The sequence below is a fragment of the Neocloeon triangulifer genome, unplaced genomic scaffold (assembly GCF_031216515.1).
Source record: "Neocloeon triangulifer isolate White Clay Creek 2 clone unplaced genomic scaffold, ASM3121651v1 ptg000022l, whole genome shotgun sequence".
NCBI classification, from domain to species: Eukaryota; Metazoa; Arthropoda; class Insecta; order Ephemeroptera; family Baetidae; genus Neocloeon; species Neocloeon triangulifer.
In genome coordinates this window covers 6,637,261-6,657,165 of record NW_026775562.1, presented here as the reverse complement: position 1 = coordinate 6,657,165, position 19,905 = coordinate 6,637,261, and the positions used below count along the sequence as shown (strand labels likewise).

The window sequence follows — 19,905 nt, the reverse complement described above, 5'->3', positions numbered from 1 at the left end:
GGCGCACGTCGAGGCGCTCGCCAGGATGGTCAGCACCCTGAACAAGTGGATGTTCCACTTTCAGGTCAAGCAGATGGTCTGCAAATTGCTAAACAGGCACCACGATTCGCCTAAAGTAAAAAATCGACCGTCGGAGCAGCTTGCAGTGCTGCCGTCGACAAAACTTATGGCCCTTTACTGTGAGCTAAAGAATTTTTTCGGTGAAAAAAACGGTAAGTTTTGGAATTTTTTAATGACATGTGTGCAGATTTAAGTAGAAATACAGTAAAATTTAATATATGAATTTAATTTTAAAGATTGTGAGTTGGGAGATTCAAAGAGATTCTTCGATCTGATGCTGAATTACGAGTCCGAAGCCCGCGTGCGGTGCGTTCAGGCAAACAATTTGAAGCACAAGTTAGAGCAACTTGAGGGCCAATTTGCGGCAGACAAGGTATACAGAACGCTGATTATCGACAAGTTTTATCCTAATCAAATTAATGTAATTAGGTTAAAACTAAATTACTGATACGAAAATACGAGGAGGAGTTGAAGGAACTCAAATACGAGTCGAAAAATCTTGGAAAGATTACGACGAGTAAAAATATAATGAATAGGTGGAGATTAAAAAAATATTCTTTTTCATTGATGCTTTAACAGAGGTAATTTTAAGCAAATCAAAATCCATGACACATCAAGAGATTGAATCGCTGGTCACAGTAACCTCTCTATTTGAAAATGTCATGCACACCAAGTGGCAGGTATGAAAATATAATTTTATTATAAAAATCCGGGTCCATTGATTTTCTGTGTTTAATGTGTCCCATGGTTCATTCCAGACTCTGCGCCCAACAGAAATGGCAAATCTGATAGAGAGAAAAATCGGAGCTCTGCACAATGAAATATTTTGCCTTCGCAGAGGCGTCACCGCTACTGACCAAATTTTATTAGAAAAAGTAATTTCTGACTGTTCAAAATTTCCAAGAACTTAATATTCCCCTTAAGGAGTGGATTCAGAGAGAAAGCAGTCGTATGAAATTCTTAATCAAGACGCAGAGCATAAAACTGCGGGCCAAACGTTTGGAAAAGAAGTCCAAGTTGGCCTTGCTCCCAAGACCAGAAAAAGTACATTGGGATTTATTTTGTAAATTATTTATTATATATAAATGTTTATTCTAGATAATTATTGACCGAAAAGTAAGCTACAAAAGAAAAGAGAAAAGATCAAAAGAAGAGCCGAGTCCGTTGCTCGATGTCAAGCAGGTGGAAGATGTTGTCTGTTTCCAACCGGATATAAGCGAAAGGTGGATCGTCAAAAACTATAATCCTCGGCAGAAAGGTACCGAAGACAAATCACATCATGGCCCACAGTTTGCCGAGTGGATTGAAACCTCTTCTTCATTAATTTAAGGGTCACTCTCAAATATTTTAAAATTCATGCAGTACATAGGAATGATTTATTGTTTCAAAATTCACGAAGTTTAGGTAACACCGTTTGTTAGAAAAGAAAATCTGTCAATCGTTATTATAAATTTGTATTGCAAAAAAAATCGTTATTTGCTTTGCGCACAAGTCGAGTATTTCAGGAAAGTTTCCATATCACGCTGCTACGGGGGCAAATGTTTTTTCAACGTAGAACCAAACTGATGTTTCAAGGCGAAAAACACCAATATTCCACGAAATAAAAAAACTACTGGTACACAGTTTTTTCCAAGTTCATAATGTCAGTAATTCAAAGAGTGACCGTCGAGTTGATCTTCTTTTAGGCTGGTTGGATCTGACGAGATCGCATCTGGAGACAAAATTATTACGCAAATAATATTGCATTTATATTTTTTCCCATCAATCACGTAGTAATAATTTAAAAAATGAGAAAACTCACAGGCCAAGCAATTTTGGCAGAGGCGATCAGTGAACTGAAATGAGGACTAGCAGCCACTATAAGGGCTTGTCGTCCTCGGGTGGCCGCTGGCAGCCTGGGAACGCCACTTGGCCCACCTCGCATTTGTACAGGTCGACCAGACTCGGGCCTGAAGGTTCTTCAGGGTCGTGGTTGCTGTTGCTGCTGCTGCCGCCGCCGTTGGGCACAGCGCCGTGCACATTCCTGTGCCTCTTCAGCGTGAACCGGTCGCTGAAGCCAACGTCGCAGATGTCGCAACGAAAGGGTCGTTCCCCCGTGTGTACTTTTCGGTGGTTTTTCAGGTGTGTACCCTGCAAATTTAACCTTTGGACTCCGGCCAAAATTGTTAGATTTTACTGTACCTGAGAGAAGGCTGAACCACATATGTCGCAGCGGTACGGCTTCTCGCCTGTGTGGATGCGACGGTGGTTCCACAGGGTTGAGTGTCTTGAAAACCTTTTCTGACACACCTCACACACGTAAGGTCGCTCACCGGTGTGGATGCGCTCGTGGTTCTTGAGGTGAGGCCCCTGGCTGAACTCCTGGCCGCACGTGTTGCATTTGAAGGGCTTCTCGCCCGAGTGAACTCGCTTGTGATTCTTGAGGTACGCCTGTTTGGCAAAGGACGCGTCGCACTGGTCGCAGGTGTACGGCTTGTCGCCCGAATGGAGGCGTTTGTGGCTCCACAATGACGAGTACCGCGAGAATGAGTTGTTGCACAGCGTGCAGTGGAATGGTTTTTCATCCCTGGAAGAACAAGTTTACAACTAATTTAAAATTATTACTTTGAAATAAATATAAACTTTCCAATCTGAAAGTTGAATTCTCAATTTTGATATTTTAGCAATAATCTTTGGTCCTCACCTTCCTTCAAAAATAACACCTGATCCATTGCAGTTTTTACATTTTTGGGGGCAAGCTGGCCTTCTCTGGTACCGGCTTTTCACACCCTGAGCGGCCAAACAGTCGTCGATGCAATTCTGGCATCGGGTTCTATTTTGGAACCTTTTCTTGTTTCTATTCGAATTTTTAAATTGGTCACCATAAAAATTACTAATTATCAAACATGCTAGCGGCAAACCTGTTGTGAATTTCGCCACCACAGAGGTCGCAGCCCTTGCGAGTTGCGACTCCCGTGGAGGCCTCCAGCTCCTTGTGGTGAGCATGGCTGTGGTGCGCTTTGAGCTCGGAGCTATTGCCGAAGGCGGCGCCGCACTTGCACAGGTGCACGCCCTTGCCACTGGACTTTTTGCTGCCGCTGCTGGCTCCGCCAACCAACTCGCACTTGTATCCAGAGGGGTACATCTGGTTCATCAGGGAGTAATTGTAGCTGAAATGCTGGCTGGCGGCTGCTGCAAGATCGGCCGTCGTCGAACTTGAGGCCAGCAGCCCTGGAGCGGGAATGGACACGGGAATCGCCTGCTGGGACAAAGTTTCAGATTAGAAAGTTGGCAGATGGACAATGCGGAGATGGGCTGGACCTTGGGGTTCATTTCAACCGGGTGCGGGATTTTGAGCAAAGGGTTTTCGGCGGCAGGGGTCTTCAACACCCACGGCGGGTCCCCGTTGCGGTAAACAGGCCGCACATTGCTGCTGTTCGTGCTACCATGGGAGAGGTGAGAGTACCTGCCGACATTTGACACAGTTAATGATGTACACTTTCCCGTCACATTCTCTTTACTGTTTTTATATACGTACATAAGTGCCGAACATTAATGCCACTTGGTTGATGAAGACTTCTGCCAAGAGCAGATTCCTCGCAAATTCGGGCCCGCGAGTCTCGAAATGAAGAAAACAATCGGTGATTGAGATTAGTGAAAGAGGCAAGCTGGACCCTTTTGAGGCAGATGTACAACTAGCGAAAAAATCGACTCGACCCGAAGATCGATGTTGCGACTTTTTGTTTTCTTCAGAAAAGCAGCCCTTGAATTCAAAAAGACGAGTTGCAACTTAATCTGTTTGTTAAATAAATTTTGATACGAAGGAGATAAATTTGGTGAAATATTTTTTTAAAGGAACGGCTTAAAATAGTAAATAAAAATAAATCGAATTTGGTGATCGGGAGTAACAAAGCAAGTCCTTCGTACGCGATGTTTATTTACATCGACGTCACCGACAGCTACGCCCCCTTCGGAACGACCTTGAAACACTAGTTCTTAATTGGGCCGCAAAGAGGCGCCTCAAAGCGCAAAAAATTTTATTCTTTAATTTCTTTTAATAGTTCTCTGTATAAAATTCTTCGTAGGAGGAATTTATAATAAAATTTTGTAAAATTGTACAACTTTTAATTTGCTTTTCATTACATTTTCATTTTTGCGGGAAGAAAATTCAAACCCGTTCAAACCAAGTATTTTTTAGACAGTTTTTACCGCTTTATACCTTTTATATTTTATTTTTTTTTATCAACAAGACAATGGCTTAATAATAATAATTATATAGAACGTGAACTTGACCCCCAACCCACAATACAAAACAGTAATCTTTAAAAAAATCTAATCTTTAATTTTTTTTTAGGAAATGAGGATTATCTCATCAACCTCTAACGGTCTCGTCTTTCAAAAATCTCATTGTGCAACAAACAGAACAGGCTGTCAAATACTTTAACCTGGCCCCTCTCATAATAGAAATCATTTAACAAATAAACTATGATTAATATTTAAGGATATTGTGGGTCTAAATTTTAATATAAAATATATCTCTTCTTCGCACCAGCAAAAAGGATTATGTAGCCACAAAGTTGCTCGGTAGAGTTTATGGGAATGCAGGATTATTACGCCAGTAGCAAATCAATTGCTCATCATGCTCTCAGCCTAAAAACATATTATTATTTTTTTTTTAAATAAAAAAATTTAATCTACTTCATCGATGCTGATTTTATGCTCCAGAGGACCATTGAGGTACTGGTCGTGTAGATTTTTTGACATTTCCCTCATGTTTTTGCTTGCCATTATGTTGTCCGACGGAACCTATATAATAAGGGTTTGGACTGCAAAATAACTTCTAATGAATAACACACCTCTCCATTTTTAACCTCAGGTAGAAGTTCATCCAGGACCTTCACAAAGTGGTCCGCATTGTCCATGTTGAACACCATAGGTGGCTTTAGTTTTAAGACATTGTTGTGCGGACCATCAGCACTCAGAAGAATGAAGTTTTCTTTCATCCTAATCATGAAATTCACATTAAATGTATAAATGATTAGGTGTGTTTAAAAATACCTCTTGACAATGTAGAGAGCTGCTTCAGTTGCCGGTTCTCTGGTGTTCTGATCTTTGACCAACTCGATTCCGACAAAGAGGCCGATTCCTCGAACGTCTCCGACAACAGGATGCTTCTTGCTCATGATTTTAAGCGAGTTGATCAGGTGGTTTCCGACCCTAGTTGCGTTTTCACGCAAGTTCTGCTTCTCGATGGTTTCAATAACCGCAAGGGCAACAGCACAGGACACAGGGTTGCCTCCGTACTGAAAGGTTGACACTTGTATTAATATGTCTGATAGTAATATTTGTAACCGTAAAATATAAAAAAAGCCTTTTTTCAAATACAATCAAATTTTTAAACTTGGTTCCGTGCAGGTTTTTTTATTTAACATTTGCACCCTTGGTCCCTATTGACACTGCATTAACTTTTGGGGATAAAGAGCAAGCACCAGGTGGAAATGATTTTTTTTTACACATACTGTGTTGAAGTATTCAACTCCAGTGTTTTTAAAACTTTGTGCAATTTCCCTGGTTGTGATCACTGCCGCCACTGGATGTCCATTCCCCATTGGCTTGCCTGGCAATGTGTGATGAGCGTTTATAAGTATTGCAATCAATCCTTACCAACTGTCACTATGTCTGGAATAATGTCGTCGCCCTGCAGCTGGAAGGCCCACCAGTACTTCCCTACTCGCCCGAAGCCAGTCTGCACCTCGTCGGCAATACAGACACCTCCGGCTTCTCTGATGATCCTGCAGACAATTTAAGTTTAATACTGAAGTAAAATTGATAGCAAAAAGTACTTGTAAACGTTTCTGAAGTAGTTGGCGGGAGGAATGATTTGCCCACCGCAGCTTTGCATACTCTCAGCAATGAATCCAGCCACAGATCGGCCACTGTTTTTAGCCTCCTTGCAAAGGGCTCTGACTTCTTCAGAGTACAGAGAGCCCAAATCTTCTCCAGGATAGTTTTCCTTGGTGTACTGGCCTCGGTAGCCGTCAGGACTCGGAGCCTACAGAAAATAAAATTTAATTTTATAAGCTTTTTTTAATGAAACTTTATGTCTATTAATAACTATGTATCTACATCCAATTTAAAAATTTAATGTGTGGTTCGAAAAGCTTAATTTTAAATAAAAATTTTAAGAATTTTCGTCTTATAAGAATGACATTTAAACACTGGTAAATAAAGCCAGCTGTTACTTGGCTAAAATACATTAACAAGTCAAAGTAGGATCGAGTTCAAAGTTTAAAGTTCATAGGGCCTTACCACATGGACCCATTCCTGTTTCCCATCGCCACCGGGCAAATTAAACTTATACGGCGAAATGTCAATCAAAGTGGAGAGATGACCATGGTAAGCACTGTGAAAAAAAAAAAACAATCAATTAGACAAAAATTTATAATTACGCAGTAAAAAAAATTACATATTTTTTTTGTTACTTGAAAATTTGAGAAATTTTACTGCTGATATTCCCCAAAATTAATGAAAAAGAAAAAAAAACAATCAAAACATCTACTAGAGAGTTTGAAACATAAAATGCAAATTTTTGGATGGACTTATTTTATGAAATTGAAATAGAACGTATATTAAATAAAGTAAATTTACAACCACAATTTTAAAAGTATAAATAATAATTAAACTGTGCTGGTTATAATTAAGTTTTGAATTTTGTTTTTTAACTTATTAATATTTTATCAAAGTTGCCATTTTTTATTTGCAATAATATATTCTTGAAAATCGCTTATTCAGTTTCCCAGGCGGCGGCACAATTTGACCCCATGACGCGGCAATGGGAGGGCAATCGCCTTTTGCTGCCGCATGTCTTCTCTTCCAATTTTTTTTTCGAGATGTATATAAAAAATCATACAGAATTAATGTAATCTACAAACAAAAAAATCATAATATTCCCTTTGGAATACACATTCAAATTTGAAAGTTGAAATAATAAAATAATCGTTGGCATCAAATCATTTAAATTAGAACAATCAACTCGTCAGTCTTGTTAAAAGTCGGCCAAGCATACTTTCTATGGCAAGCCTATTTGCAGAGCTTTCTCATTATTTACAATTAGGGTCGTTACAACTTACTGGTCGAGAATGACGATGTCGTTGTTTTTGGTGTAGGTTCGCGCCAGCCGCAGGGCAAGGTCGTTGGCCTCTGAGCCCGAGTTGACGAAGAAGCAGACGGAAAGGGGCTCAGGCAGCAAACTGGTCAGTTTTTGGGCGCACACAACCAGGTTGTCATGGAGGAAGCGGTTGTTGGTGTTCAGGGTGGCCATTTGGTCGCACCCCGCCTTCACAACCTCAGGGTGACAGTGTCCAACTAAAACATACATAAATTGATTTCGATCAAATTCTACCGTAACTGTTTGCAATAATAATAATAATTTTAAGTATGGAAATTACAATAAAAAGAGAGAAGAATTTGTCACTGAAAGGACAAGGCTTATTTAAGTTGGAATGATGCAGTGTGAAATTTGTTATTATTTTCAGAACAAGTCAAACAATTGCTGGGATGAAATACAAATTGATGATTGTCATTTTTATAATTAATTGGTGAATTTATTTTTGCACATCTATGAAAAAATATATTTATTTAGTTACCATGGGCGACGTTGTTGATACAATCCAAGTATTTTTGGCCTCTTTCGTCGTACATGTACTGACCCTCTGCTCGCATAATTTTCAGAGGGTCCGATTTAAAGAAAAGTGTGCACGATGGACTGGAAACAAAGAATTCAATTTATTATATTTACAATTACAAAAAGATTGAGATAATTTACAATTATTTTCAAAAACAAAATAGCTCGGAAAAAAATTAATTTTTTTCTACAGCCTGTGATGGCTGTTTTTCACATTTTGTAAATACGGCTTGACTTTGAAAACAAGTGCATTTGCGAAATGTACTGCGAGTCCTTTCGTATTATTACTTTTATCAGTTCGCTTCCAATCTCTTTACCCACACGAACTTTGCTCGCAGAAAAGTCGTTGATTCTTATTATTTATTCTTTTCTTGTTTTTCGATTCACGGCACTCATCAAATATTTTTGCTTTGCAACAATCACCAAATATGAAATATTCCATTCATAGAAGGCTTTGTGAAAATTACAATCTTATCAGCCAAATAAACTGGGTGTTTTCTGACGCATTTGGCTAGACGTTGTTGGTCCTTTGAACGTCCGAAACCAAACAATCTCATCAATAAATAATATTACTCAGAAATGTATTTCTTTCTTACAAAAAAGTGATCACTCAAAAGTCATAAAAGCAATCAATCATTTCAGTTTTTCAATGAATGGAAAAATATTTGGCAAGCGCATATATTTTTAAACTTACTAATTACATGGTCATAGAAATACTAACTCATTATCTTCTAACTTTCCTTGTTAATTATTCTGTGCTTAAAAATAGCAGGAAGGAAAAAACAGCTCTTAATCAAGAAAGACAATGTCAAAATTACCTCTTTAGTATTTTTTATTAATTTTTTTGCCGCGGCTTAGGTCACTGGGTCCAATGAGGGGAGCGGTTTTGTCGTAAATAAAAATATTAATATATTGATGATAATAAATAAAAAGATGCAAAACAAAAATCGTCAAAGGTTTACTTCTCAGGGTTAACAGAGGAATTATTAACGGTTTAAACGAGTTTTGCAATTCAAGACTATATTTAAATATTGTGGGTCGTAGAAAAAAAGGTCGCTTCCGCTGACGCAAATCAGAAGGTGATGGTCTCTGTGTCAACGCAGCGAAAACTAGTTTGGCAAACAACGCACGGCCCTAGCCCGAGATTGCCCAATCAAAATTTGCATAAATGCGGCTCGGCTCTGCAATTTATGCACTGCGTCATTAAAAAATTCATTCAAATCCGAGTGGAATTTTAAATAATGAAAAAATCATTTTTCTCACCCCACGTATTTCTGCCGGAGGTTGATGGTGTCCGACTTGCACAATTGCTCAAGAGGATCCTGCATGTTTGATTCGAGAGAGACGGCCCGAATCGGAGGTGCCCTGTGCAGATGCCCTTCAACGACCTTCGATGTGTCGTGACCGTCCGCGGCAGTGCGAATGATTCGATTGCCTCTGCTATGATCAGCTTAAACGCATCTTTTTGGCACTCTCGCGACTCGCAGACTCGCACTCTCGCCCCACTGCCGTGCCGAAAAGGAGGAGGGGCCCGATCCAAGTCGCGAATTTTAAATTTCCCGCCCTATGTGGCGCTGATGTACAGGACAGGCAAGGCAGGAGACGCCCCCGTCCCCACTCCCCATCGCAACGGATGAGCAAAGATTTTGTTTTTAGTGCGTAAATTCGTATTTTTTTGCAATTTTGCAAGCGTAATTTGCGGATTTTGTGGAGCCACTCAAATCGGCCGGAAGAACGAAAACTTGATCTTGCGATGGTGTGAGTGGCCTTGATTGTTCGTTCTTTGGGAACGCGTGTTTCTTTTGTGTCTCTAAAGAAATGACTAATTGTTCAATACACACATAATTTCAAATTTCAAGGTTGGTCTTATGTTTTAATTAATTGCAGACGGCAAATGGCCAAAAGAGTGGACGACTACGAGGACGAGGAACCAAGGCAGCAGCCCATCACCAGCCTGAAAATTCTCGTCATTGGCGAGAGCAATGTGGGAAAATCTAGGTAATTAATTAAAAACAAAAGCAAAAGATCTAAAAATTTTATCTCAATTTTTTGTCATCAGCCTAATGAATCGTTTCATTGATGACGTTTTTGACCCGAATGTTGCCAACACAATCGGTGTGGACTACAGGAACAGGATCATCACTGTTGACGGACAATGTGTCCAACTAGGAATTTGGGTTTGCTTTTTATAGAGTATTTGAAAATTGACCTATTATGTATTATCTTAAATATCAAGGACACTGCGGGTCAAGAAAGGTTTCGGACGCTGACCCCCACCTATTACCGCAACGCCCAAGGCGCAATTATTGTTTACGATGTTACCAGGAGACAAACTTTCGAAAGGGTGGAGCAGTGGCTGCAGGAATTGGACGCCTACGTAAACAGAACGGATGTTGTCAAAATGATTGTGGGCAACAAGATTGACCTTGTAACATATACAAAATTTAAATTTGTTCAATAAATAGTAATTATTTGGTTTTGTAGAAAAATCGAGAAGTTTCTCGAGAAGAAGGCCAGCAGCTGGCTCGTAGGCACTCGACCCTGTTCATCGAAGCCAGCGCCCTTGAAAACGCCAACGTCCAAGTCTGTTTTGAGGATTTAGTCTATCACGTAAATTTTCATCTTAGAAAACTGAAATGTTATAAAAGTTTTTCCCAAACAGATCTTACAAACCCCTGGTTTGTGGGAGGCCAGAGAGCAGCCTGGCCGCATTCAGCTCGGAGAGGAGAGCCCCTCCTTATGTTCACAAGCGTGGAACTGTATCAGCCCCAACTGCAGCCTTTTGTAAGACTTGATGAATTTTGCAAGGGTCTTCTGTGATTCAAGTGCTGAAGGGCGAACATTACTTTTATAAGGGGGTCGGGGGGATTGAGAAATAGAAAGCATTGAGCGCACTAATATTATGTAATTGTCAGGAAACAAAATGCTACCATAGATTTTAAAAGCAGTAATAATTTCAAGATGGCCATTTTGGGCCTTATTTAATTCTCTCATATCTGTTTTGTTGCTTGTTTGTTTCTTTGTGTAATTTTACCTATGTGGTGCCTAAAGATAATTAAGGGGATTCTTTGAATAATTTCATAACTTTATCTGCTGTCTCATAATGTAAAAGTTCCTGATAATTAAATCAAATTTCTTATAAAAAAAACTAAATTGTTCACCCGTTCTTTATTTTGATAAAATAACAAAAAATCGCTTTCTACATGCTGCTTAATCTTGATTCAATTAAAATACCTAAATTGTTAAGAGCGGCATCAATACAAAAATAAAATTTATCTTAATTATATCATATAAATGGGCGCTTTTTAAAGTGCCTTGGTCTGATCCGGAGAGATTAAGATTGATAAAAAATATCCCACTTAAATTTAAAAAAAAAAGCATTTTGACCAAATATCAAAGAGATATTATTATTATGCCTATTTGAAAGGCATTGTATTGTTTCAGTCAAAGGCCGCATAAGGACAAATCCTTCCCTTCGCATTTAGGGTGCCTTTCAGCGTTTAGAATGTTATGGTGGGAGTAGACAATTTTAATGATCACAATTGGTCAGCAGTTCTTCTCGTATCTACTGAGCTAGGTCATATTACATCTGTTTGCTAACATGTTTGTAAAAACTCTAAGCACACTATCACACAGGCGGTAAAAAAGTAAATAACAAATTTCTATACAAATTCAATTAACTTAAATTTTGGCTCATGCCACACAGGTCCAATTATCCTTTTAAATTAAAGAGAAAATGAAAATAATTAAACTCGAAGGGAAATCTGTCCTTCATAGGGTTGGGTGAAAGGAGTGATTCCTTCGATAGGGAAGGGGTCGGGTAAAGGGCGTCCTTTGGGGTTCTCAAAATTGAACGTCTGCAGGAGATTTGCAATGAATAGGAAAATGTTCGTTTTGGCAAGAGTGTCACCAATGCACCTCCTTCGCCCTGAAAACACAAATTTTATGTTTGTCAGAGATATAAAAATTAAAAATTGATTTTTTTTTAATTCTATGCAAATAATAATATTCTGACAAGTACATACCAACTCCAAATGGGATGAAGTGCTCAGGTATGGTCACCTCGTTCTTTTCATTCAAGAATCTTTCTGGGTTGAAAGTCCAAGGATCTTCATACAAATCCTCGTTCATGAACAACCCGTTGAAATTTATTGCCAAAATTGTGTCCTAAATCAGGGATTTGTTACAAAGGCATCATTTTTACTGTCGAATTTAATTACTTTTGGAATAAAGTAGCCCATCAGAGTTGAATCAGCCATTGCTCTGTGCGGCACCGCAAGAGCATGTCCGGCAAAAACCCTGATCGCCTCGTTTACTGCCGCTGCAGTGTAAGGCATGCTTAAAAATGAAAAATGATTTAATTTTTTTTATCCTCGCCAAACACAATTAAACTACTTTGGTTTGTCTTCCATGGTAACTACTTTTCCTTTTCCAACAACTCTGTCGATTTCATCCTGAATTTTCTTGACAACGTGAGGTTGACGCAAAAAGTGAAGAAAGGCGAAACTCAGTGATTTGTTGGTAGTGTCCGAACCGGCCATGAACAAGTCGACGCATATTGCCATCAATTGTAACTCTGAAATTTAAATTTTTGTCATCTTAAAATAATATGCCAGTTTATGAGAACAACACATACTGGTTATTTCTATTTGATTTTATCAAATTCTGATCATGAGAAATTTAAAAAAATGTAGGAAACTCTAATTCTTCAAAAGAAATGAAAGTATATAACCGTAAATTGAATGCAAACACTCGAGGTGGATTTTATGAAAAATAAAACCCTAAAATTATAGTTTTTAGGGGTTGTTTTCCAATTTGTCCATTTTTAATAATAACAATGTTAAAAAAAATAAAATAATACCAGAATAGTAGGAGTTCTGATCGCCTCTGCTCTTGAGCTCCTTAATATAAACGTCCATGAAGTCCCTGGCAGAGCCCTCCATGTAGGTGGCCTCGTGGCGGAGGAGCTCTTCGTGCAGAAAAGCCCATAGTTTCTGGTGACACAGCATGTAGTAGTTGTAGCCAGAGGCCTCGGGCAGTACATAACGCAGCAGTGGGAAGTGGTTGAACAGGCAGCCGGTCATGTCCATGCTGGCGAACATGTCAGCCAAGATTTTCTGCAACTTGCGCAACTCGACGTCGTCAGGGTCGTACCTGATTCCGGCCAGCATCGCCCAAATTGTGTTCAACATGGACACGCCGAAAGCGTCATGCAGAGGTAAAGTTGCTTTGCCGTCCTTTACAACACAATTTCGATCATTAACAAAATATATGCATTTTTTTTTTATGCAAAATTAAAATCAACAGTAATTTAAGAAAGTATTAGAATTCTAGGTATAGTTTATTATTTCTCCCAAGGGTTCACTTTAGTTCTGCATATTCATTGAATGTTGAAAAAAGAAAAAAAATTACAAGTTCCATCATTAATGCGGTGAAAATTTTTTTAACCTACAATTGTATTGCTGATGGCCGTTTTGAAGTAATCCGTGAGTGCGTGCACCTCCCTCATGATAATCGATTCCATCTGACTAGATTTTCCCAAGCCAAAGTCCTTGAGGTGGCGCATCAGGAAGCGCCTCTGCTCGCGCCAGAAATCATCGTCCGTCAATAAAATACCTTTTTGTGTATGCAAAAGAAAATTAAAAATTATAAAAAGTTCTATTAAAGAGACAGGTTGAAATTGACCTCTGCGGAGGTTCCAGGTGCGGTAGCGGTAGAAGGGTCCCTTGGGACGGCCGTCCAGTTCCGGCTTGGTGGCCATTTCCTTGACGGCCTCGGCGCAGTTCAGCACCACCTGGACGTCGTTGCCGACACGCAGACCGACCAATTTGCCGTCGCAGTGCGTCTTGGCCAGGAAGGTTGTTGCCATGCATAGATTTCCGAGCTTTTTTCGCAGTCGCGACACGTCTGGAAGGCTGCCCAACACCGGCCACCAGGGGGGACCTTCCATGAATGGTTATTTTTGTGGCAAAATTAAAAAAGATGTTGGGCATGCAAGGTACCTGGTGGGAAGTTTTTGGGCTTCCTGGCATCTAGGTATAGGTAAAGACTAACCACAAATATGAAGAGCAATGGAGCCAGCCACATAGCCTAAAATAGTTGAAAAAAATTATTTGTATTATTTTTATAACGACCATATACGGAAGATAACGTGTGTGTAGAAATAAATTCCTTAAAAGTTTTGAAATTTATTTTGCATTTAAAAAATCCATCTTTTCCTGAGAAAGTGTGAGTTCATTGATCTCAAAATCCTCCGAGTTTTAATTTTTTTTTATTCTCTTGACAGATTTTTCGAGATAATTAGCCTCTCTACTAATCTTTTTTTGGGTGAAACATCGGTTACGTTAGGCCTTTCACTGCTCTCTCCGTTTCCCAAACAACACCACAAACAAATGTATCTCTCGATTTTTGAGTGCGTACGTGAGTTGGTCAAAGTCTTTACGTTAATATAGAAAGTGCAAGGAAAAAAGGGTTCCGTTTTGCACACAAAACTTACTAACGCAATAACGACGAGAGAGCTAGTCGCGCTGGGTAAATATTTGCAGGAATTCCCGACGAGGAGATGCATAGTGGATCATTTGGAAAGAGAAAGAAAAGTGAAATTTTAATGGGCCGTCTATTTAATAAGGTGGTCCAGTTTCAACAGAATTACTCATTGTTCCCGAAAAGAACGTGACGTTTCCAAATGATTTAGAATTTCATGAGCTTTAATGAAGTTTAGTAATGACTCCAGGAGTTTTGTAAATTTTATAACAGCGCTGATTGCAAAAACAATAGCACTGCCGAGAAACTTCTGGCAAAAAATGTTGCGGTGAGAAGAAAAAAAAGGGTTTTTACTTTAAATAAGTGAAATATCTAGAAATAAGTGTGAAACAAAGTTTGCTACTAAAATCAAAGCAATTAAGTGAAAAATACATCATAAAAGCGTAGTCATCGTTGAAAAATGGTTTTTGGTCTGAAAATAAATGGCTCTGCCAATTTCAGTCACGATTTTTTATGAGCAAGAATTCTTTTTTAAATCATTTAAATTCAAAAAACCGCTATAAAAAAATGAGATCTTTAAACTAACAAAATATCCTCAACCAGGTTATCTTTATGATCGTGTCCGCGAGTGCCAATTTCTCTATTTGACTTAAATAAAAATATTTTTTGTAAATAAATCCTAATTTTAAAATTCACAAACAAAAATTCAACAATAAAAAATCTACCAAATCTTTCTCCTAAAGAATATGTACTGTGATGCACTTCCTAAAAATAGTTTTTGTAATTTTGATACAAGCCGCATTATAAATTTTAGCTCTTAATTGTGCTCATTGTAAGAGCAAAAAATTTTCCAACAGACATGCTGGAAAAACAGTTCTTTGAAATGGACGAATTTTTCACCCAAAGTCATATAATTTCTCCCTTTCTGACTTGTTTTGCAAAAGCTTGAATGGTAAAATGTAGACGCAGACCAAAAAGGAAGTTCAGAAGAATATTGACTATTGTGTTATTAAAATTTATTCTGCTTCTACATGCAGCAAACAAAAAATGGTCTGATATTTTTGTATCTTTTTTCACATGTATTATTTTACATTAAACTTGATTGAATTCAATATCTTTTGCATTTTTCAATTTAAAAGAAAAGAACTGGAAAGTCTTTTATTCCTAATGAAAAAGTGAATTTTGTATAATACCTTTGGAGCTAGGGGCCTGTTTGTTGAGGATAGAGTGGCTGATGGTCCACGCAAAGAGTCGGGCGATTTGAAAAGGTGAACTCAACAGGTGCTTTCACAAAATGCTGCGTGCGTGATTTTGGGCGCGGGTAGACCACGGCCAGTCCTTTCTTCAGGCAGCACTGCATCAATATGAGAGAGACACAAAAAGGCTGCTGCTGCTGCTCGCCGGATCAACAAAAAGCAGTGCGGTTGGGCGTAGTGGGAAAAATCATATATGCAGGAACCGAAATTCGTCTCTAAATGTGTAACGTAATAAGCGGAAGAACTCGAAACCGGTGCGCAGTTCCCAGACCCAAAATCTCGCCTCACCATTTTTCCATTATGTAATTGTGACGTGACTGAGCTTAAAAGAAATTTGAGCAGCTCAATTAAGGCTTAGAAATTTTGTATTTTGCGGCAACCAAAGAATTATTTACATGCTTCCAATTCATTTCGTTATTTTCCTACAATGAAACCAATAATAAATGAGCAAAATAATTTAAATGATAAATTCCATGTCAAATTTGATAAAAGAGCTTTTGCTTTTGTGTTTAGATTGTACTTTGTTAAATTATTTTGTTTAATTTACTTACTAATTTCCTAAGTTGAAATAGGGAATATCGATTTATAAGGTCTTAACTGATTCATTATTGTTATTTCTCTGATACGAAGAATATTTATTTTTTTAATTAAAATTGCAAAGAAATATAGCAAGAGCTTATCCAGTTGAATGTGATTAAAAAAAATTTGTGTGCTAACTTTTTCACTTGCATAAAACAACTTTCTGAAATTTCTCCTTGCTCTAGTGAATAAATTTGTTTTAATTTTTTATTTTAAAATTTATCCGTGGAATCTCATCTTTTTTTATACATTCTTCTCATGTTTTGATTTAAATTCGATCTTGATGCATTTATGAAAGATATCGTGATATTTGTATGTATGCTAATGGAGAATTAATAAATAAAAGTAATTTTATGTATTTATGCAGTGATTTTAATCTCATAGATTGACACAAAAATCGTGTAAAAAAATTGCACAAGCAAAAAATATATGTATTAAAACAGAATCAATTTCGTAATGATGTTTATCTTTGCTTTTAAGAGTACCTTGAGGACGCAACTCAAAATACACATGTTACAGCACACGCGGGCGGCGCTTGGATGACGCGTGGGCACATAAAAACACAGAGTCGGAGATAGACATGACCGGGAGGAGGACCAAAAGTAATTAGCGTGCACCAAGGCTAAGGTGCTGCTGCTCCGAATGAGAGAAAGTATCACGCGGCACTTTCACTAGGAAGTTCAATCCCATCACCGGCCACTGCGCCTAATTGCCATCTCGGCCGTTTTTTCTCTCTCCTTTTAGGCACCCAATGGCCCCCTAAAAAAATAACCAGCGATGAGTTTTTTTCTTGTATTGTTTCCTAAGTTGAAAAGAAATCTGATTCACATAAACAGGGTCGTGTGTCGCATTAAATGATTTAATTGATGGTGTTTTTATTTTGAGAGAGAGATGAAATTCTTCGTTCCGGACCAGTTTTGGGCTGAAGAGGCTGCGGTTTCACTTTTTGGCACGTTATCCTCAGGCTGGGGAAAACGCGAACGATTACATAAAACAGAGGCTCCTGTGTAAATGTTTGTTTTTTCGCACAGCTCATCGGCCAATTTGAACGCGGCCCTGCACGCTGTTTACTCTTTAAATGTTATTAATATTTCTCTTGTTGAGCTCGCGGTTATGCAAAAGCTGCATACACTGTGGGAAAATTCCTATAGATTTGAGATACGACCATTTAATTCTTTATTTGCATCAAAACGGAAGTTCAATTTCAATAATTTTCAATTAATGTAAAATAAAAAATATTTATTTTCTAAATTTTGTATCACTTTTTAAAAGCTCACAAATATTAATGGATTTTTCCTTAAAATGTAATATTCAAAAACGAATTTTCAGCGAAAATTATACAAATTATTATTCTTGCGCTGGAAATTGATTATCATTCATAAAACATGAAAATTAAATATTTTTGACAATTGTAGAGCTTGTGAAAAAAATTCATCTGCTTTTGTGGAATATTTTTAAACTATTTAAATTGAGCTTTGCCAATTGAACTAATCTTCATGTTTTTCCTATGAACTTGGGAAAGCAGAGAAAAAATTTTATCGAGAATTTTAATATTTTTCTCCTAAATACATGCAACTTAATTTTAAAGCCGCTAATCTTAAATAATCTCAAATTTGCTAGTTAAAACAATTTTCACTATAAAAAAAATGATTTTTCAGAATCACAGAAGGAATAGAAATTCCATAGTTAGTGTGGAATTTGAATTATTTACCCTTTTGACCACACGAAAAGATTGCTATATATTTGAAAATTTTGATTTGTCATTTCATTGTGTATTGATGAAGGGTGTTGATGAATTTTTCAAATTCTTTCCCGTCGCCGAAATTTGTATTCCCGACTAGCGCGCAACAAATTAAGCGGCACGCGGCGAACGGGGCCACATAAATCAAGCGCGTTTGTGTGCGCCGTCGATTTTACGCCACAGAAAACAATCGCGCGCGCGACTGCATCATCGGACGACCCCACTGGTCGCGCTCCCCCCTGACAGCGAAATGTGCCTTTTGCATCTCTTTTTTTCGCATTAAAAGCCTCGGCTCGCAGTAGGGCGTGTTTGACCCAAAAGAAATAAAGAAAGAGCTTTATGGCGACGCGCAAAGGCAAAGGGGAATTTTTTGTTCTGCGTGGAAATAGATTTGATTTACTGATGACAAAACAGAATTGGAAATTTTCCAGAAGGGAATCAACACCGCAGCGCGCTCAACAAGAATCCATCCGAGCTCTCTGCAGAAACAGAGAGAGACACGGAGACGAGATGCTTTGCCAAAAGACACTCCAACAATAAAAGAAAAAGTATTCCCCGCTGGAAATTCAATTTTGGTTCACTTACGGAAAGCAGAAAAAATGCTCCAGACTAACTGTGTAACTCGTCGTAATGGTTATTTTGTTTAAATTAATTTGCGAAAAAATTGTTTCCTTGGGAAATCAATAAAATAGCTTGGAATTTTAAAAATATTTTGATCTTTTGGGGAAATTATTATCAATTAAATAAATATATACATCTCTAATATAGTAATTTATTCAAACTAGTTTTGTAGAATAAAACAGTACTATGGATTTTGATTACTGTGGGTAATTATTTTGCGTTAAAAATGAGCTCAAACACGATCGAGGTGGAGCGTTCATAAAGATCACAATTGAACTTTAAATAGAGATCTATATGTAATGGATATTCTCAAATTTTGCAAGTTTGATTTATTTTTCATCACATTGCATAATAATAGTACATAAAAAATTTGATTCTTCATGCAAAATTTAAAAAATTGAAAATTAAAATGCAATTGTGCTTGTGTGAAAAAATAAGGGATTTTGAATATTAAAAATTTGTTACGGAAACTGCGCGAAATAAATGGCTTAAATAATGGAATGAAGAGCCAAAATTTTGAGCTTTCAATTTTGCAATAATTATATCCACCACACATTTACTAATTATTAATTGAATTGAATTACTGGACCAGTGCTGGACAAATAATTAAAAATTTAAAGCCTCCTTTAATTATTATTTTGAGGGCCGTGTTTTTGATGAGTGTTATTTTTTAATAGAGATACTTAAAGAAAATGGTGGTTTGAATTTCGGCTTTTCCTCGATGGGTATTTGTGGTTTTGATTGTTTAAGAAAAAACAATATCCTGCTCTACATGTTTTGGCTGCGGGCTGCAGCCATAATTCATGAGCTGTGAAAACATTTTGACAATGTAGAGCAGGATATTTGTTTTTTACTAAACAATAAAAACTCACAAAAGACCCATCGAGGAAAAGTCGAATTTAAATTCAAATCACCATGAATCAACCCTCGAACTGTGAACTTCTACTGCAAAACTTAAAAAAAAAATTTGTCCGCACTTTTAATTTAAATAGGAATTTGCAATCAAATTGAAGTTAATCGATTCAAAAGATTTCCTGCTGTGACTTTTTCGTCCAACTTTATATGGCGGCACATTTGCCCCCGGAGCGCAGACCTTGAGAATTTATATCATTTTCCTTAACAGGCACACCGGCATCTGACACGAAAATGCAAATAAGCCCGGTGCTGTCGCACGCACGCTGAAATTGTTGGTGCTCGTCGTGCATTCGGTGCTGGTGGTTGAAGTGAGGCCGGGGTGCAAGAATGACGTCACGGTCAGCAAGAGTGACGTGCGTCGCTTTATGGATGTGCGGCGGCGGCGGCGGCTGCCGAGGGGCGGCGGCGGGGGCAAGGGCGGCGCACTACAAAAGTGGCTCTTTGGTGCTCACTTCGGCGCACCAGTCCTGCGTAAAATCGATCCGAGCACCAAGGCTGCCTCGGTCAGTGCTGCCCCTAGCTGCGAGCCACCCTCACTCTCCTAGGGCCCCAAATTGGGTCCCTGAACGTATTAGAAAAAATAAAAG

General features: G+C 38.2%; 4 protein-coding genes across 5 annotated transcripts in view; 1 reads left to right on the top strand and 3 right to left on the bottom strand.

The window, feature by feature from the left end:
• Positions 1–1,457: 1,457 nt before the first annotated feature.
• LOC132204816 (zinc finger protein 226-like) lies at positions 1,458–3,981 on the bottom strand. The gene is made up of 7 exons (XM_059633606.1): positions 3,578–3,981; positions 3,361–3,505; positions 2,961–3,298; positions 2,744–2,896; positions 2,242–2,626; positions 1,862–2,190; positions 1,458–1,771 (listed from the first exon to the last, which is right to left on the bottom strand). Coding segments are annotated over exons 1-6 (1,296 nt in total). The 5' UTR covers positions 3,580–3,981; the 3' UTR covers positions 1,458–1,771; positions 1,862–1,917.
• Positions 3,982–4,227: 246 nt separating this feature from the next.
• LOC132204815 (5-phosphohydroxy-L-lysine phospho-lyase) lies at positions 4,228–9,214 on the bottom strand. The gene is made up of 11 exons (XM_059633605.1): positions 8,987–9,214; positions 7,686–7,804; positions 7,170–7,404; positions 6,349–6,442; positions 5,883–6,091; positions 5,704–5,831; positions 5,559–5,656; positions 5,098–5,342; positions 4,896–5,043; positions 4,738–4,845; positions 4,228–4,689 (listed from the first exon to the last, which is right to left on the bottom strand). The coding sequence occupies exons 1-11, from the start codon at positions 9,049–9,051 to the stop codon at positions 4,666–4,668; spliced, it is 1,473 nt and encodes a 490-aa protein (XP_059489588.1). The 5' UTR covers positions 9,052–9,214; the 3' UTR covers positions 4,228–4,665.
• Positions 9,215–9,325: 111 nt separating this feature from the next.
• Positions 9,326–10,900, top strand: LOC132204817 (ras-related protein Rab-18-B-like). The gene is made up of 6 exons (XM_059633607.1): positions 9,326–9,481; positions 9,611–9,721; positions 9,783–9,900; positions 9,960–10,151; positions 10,208–10,333; positions 10,386–10,900. Exons 1-6 carry the CDS (start codon positions 9,477–9,479, stop codon positions 10,509–10,511), a joined length of 678 nt encoding a protein of 225 aa, XP_059489590.1. The 5' UTR covers positions 9,326–9,476; the 3' UTR covers positions 10,512–10,900.
• Positions 10,853–19,905, bottom strand: part of LOC132204814 (probable cytochrome P450 303a1) — a 67,418-nt gene continuing 58,365 nt past the window's right edge. The window contains exons 1-9 of one of the 2 annotated variants that reach the window (XM_059633602.1): positions 15,400–15,571; positions 13,726–13,813; positions 13,409–13,666; positions 13,176–13,339; positions 12,585–12,960; positions 12,119–12,299; positions 11,944–12,061; positions 11,749–11,890; positions 10,853–11,651 (exon numbers count right to left, since the gene is read on the bottom strand). In XM_059633602.1, coding sequence (XP_059489585.1) covers positions 11,470–11,651; positions 11,749–11,890; positions 11,944–12,061; positions 12,119–12,299; positions 12,585–12,960; positions 13,176–13,339; positions 13,409–13,666; positions 13,726–13,810 — 1,506 coding nt within the window. In that variant the 5' untranslated portion in view covers positions 13,811–13,813; positions 15,400–15,571 and the 3' untranslated portion in view covers positions 10,853–11,469. Of the gene's footprint in view, positions 11,652–11,748; positions 11,891–11,943; positions 12,062–12,118; positions 12,300–12,584; positions 12,961–13,175; positions 13,340–13,408; positions 13,667–13,725; positions 13,814–15,399; positions 15,572–19,905 lie in introns of those variants that run through there. The other variant, XM_059633603.1, reaches the window with a different exon arrangement.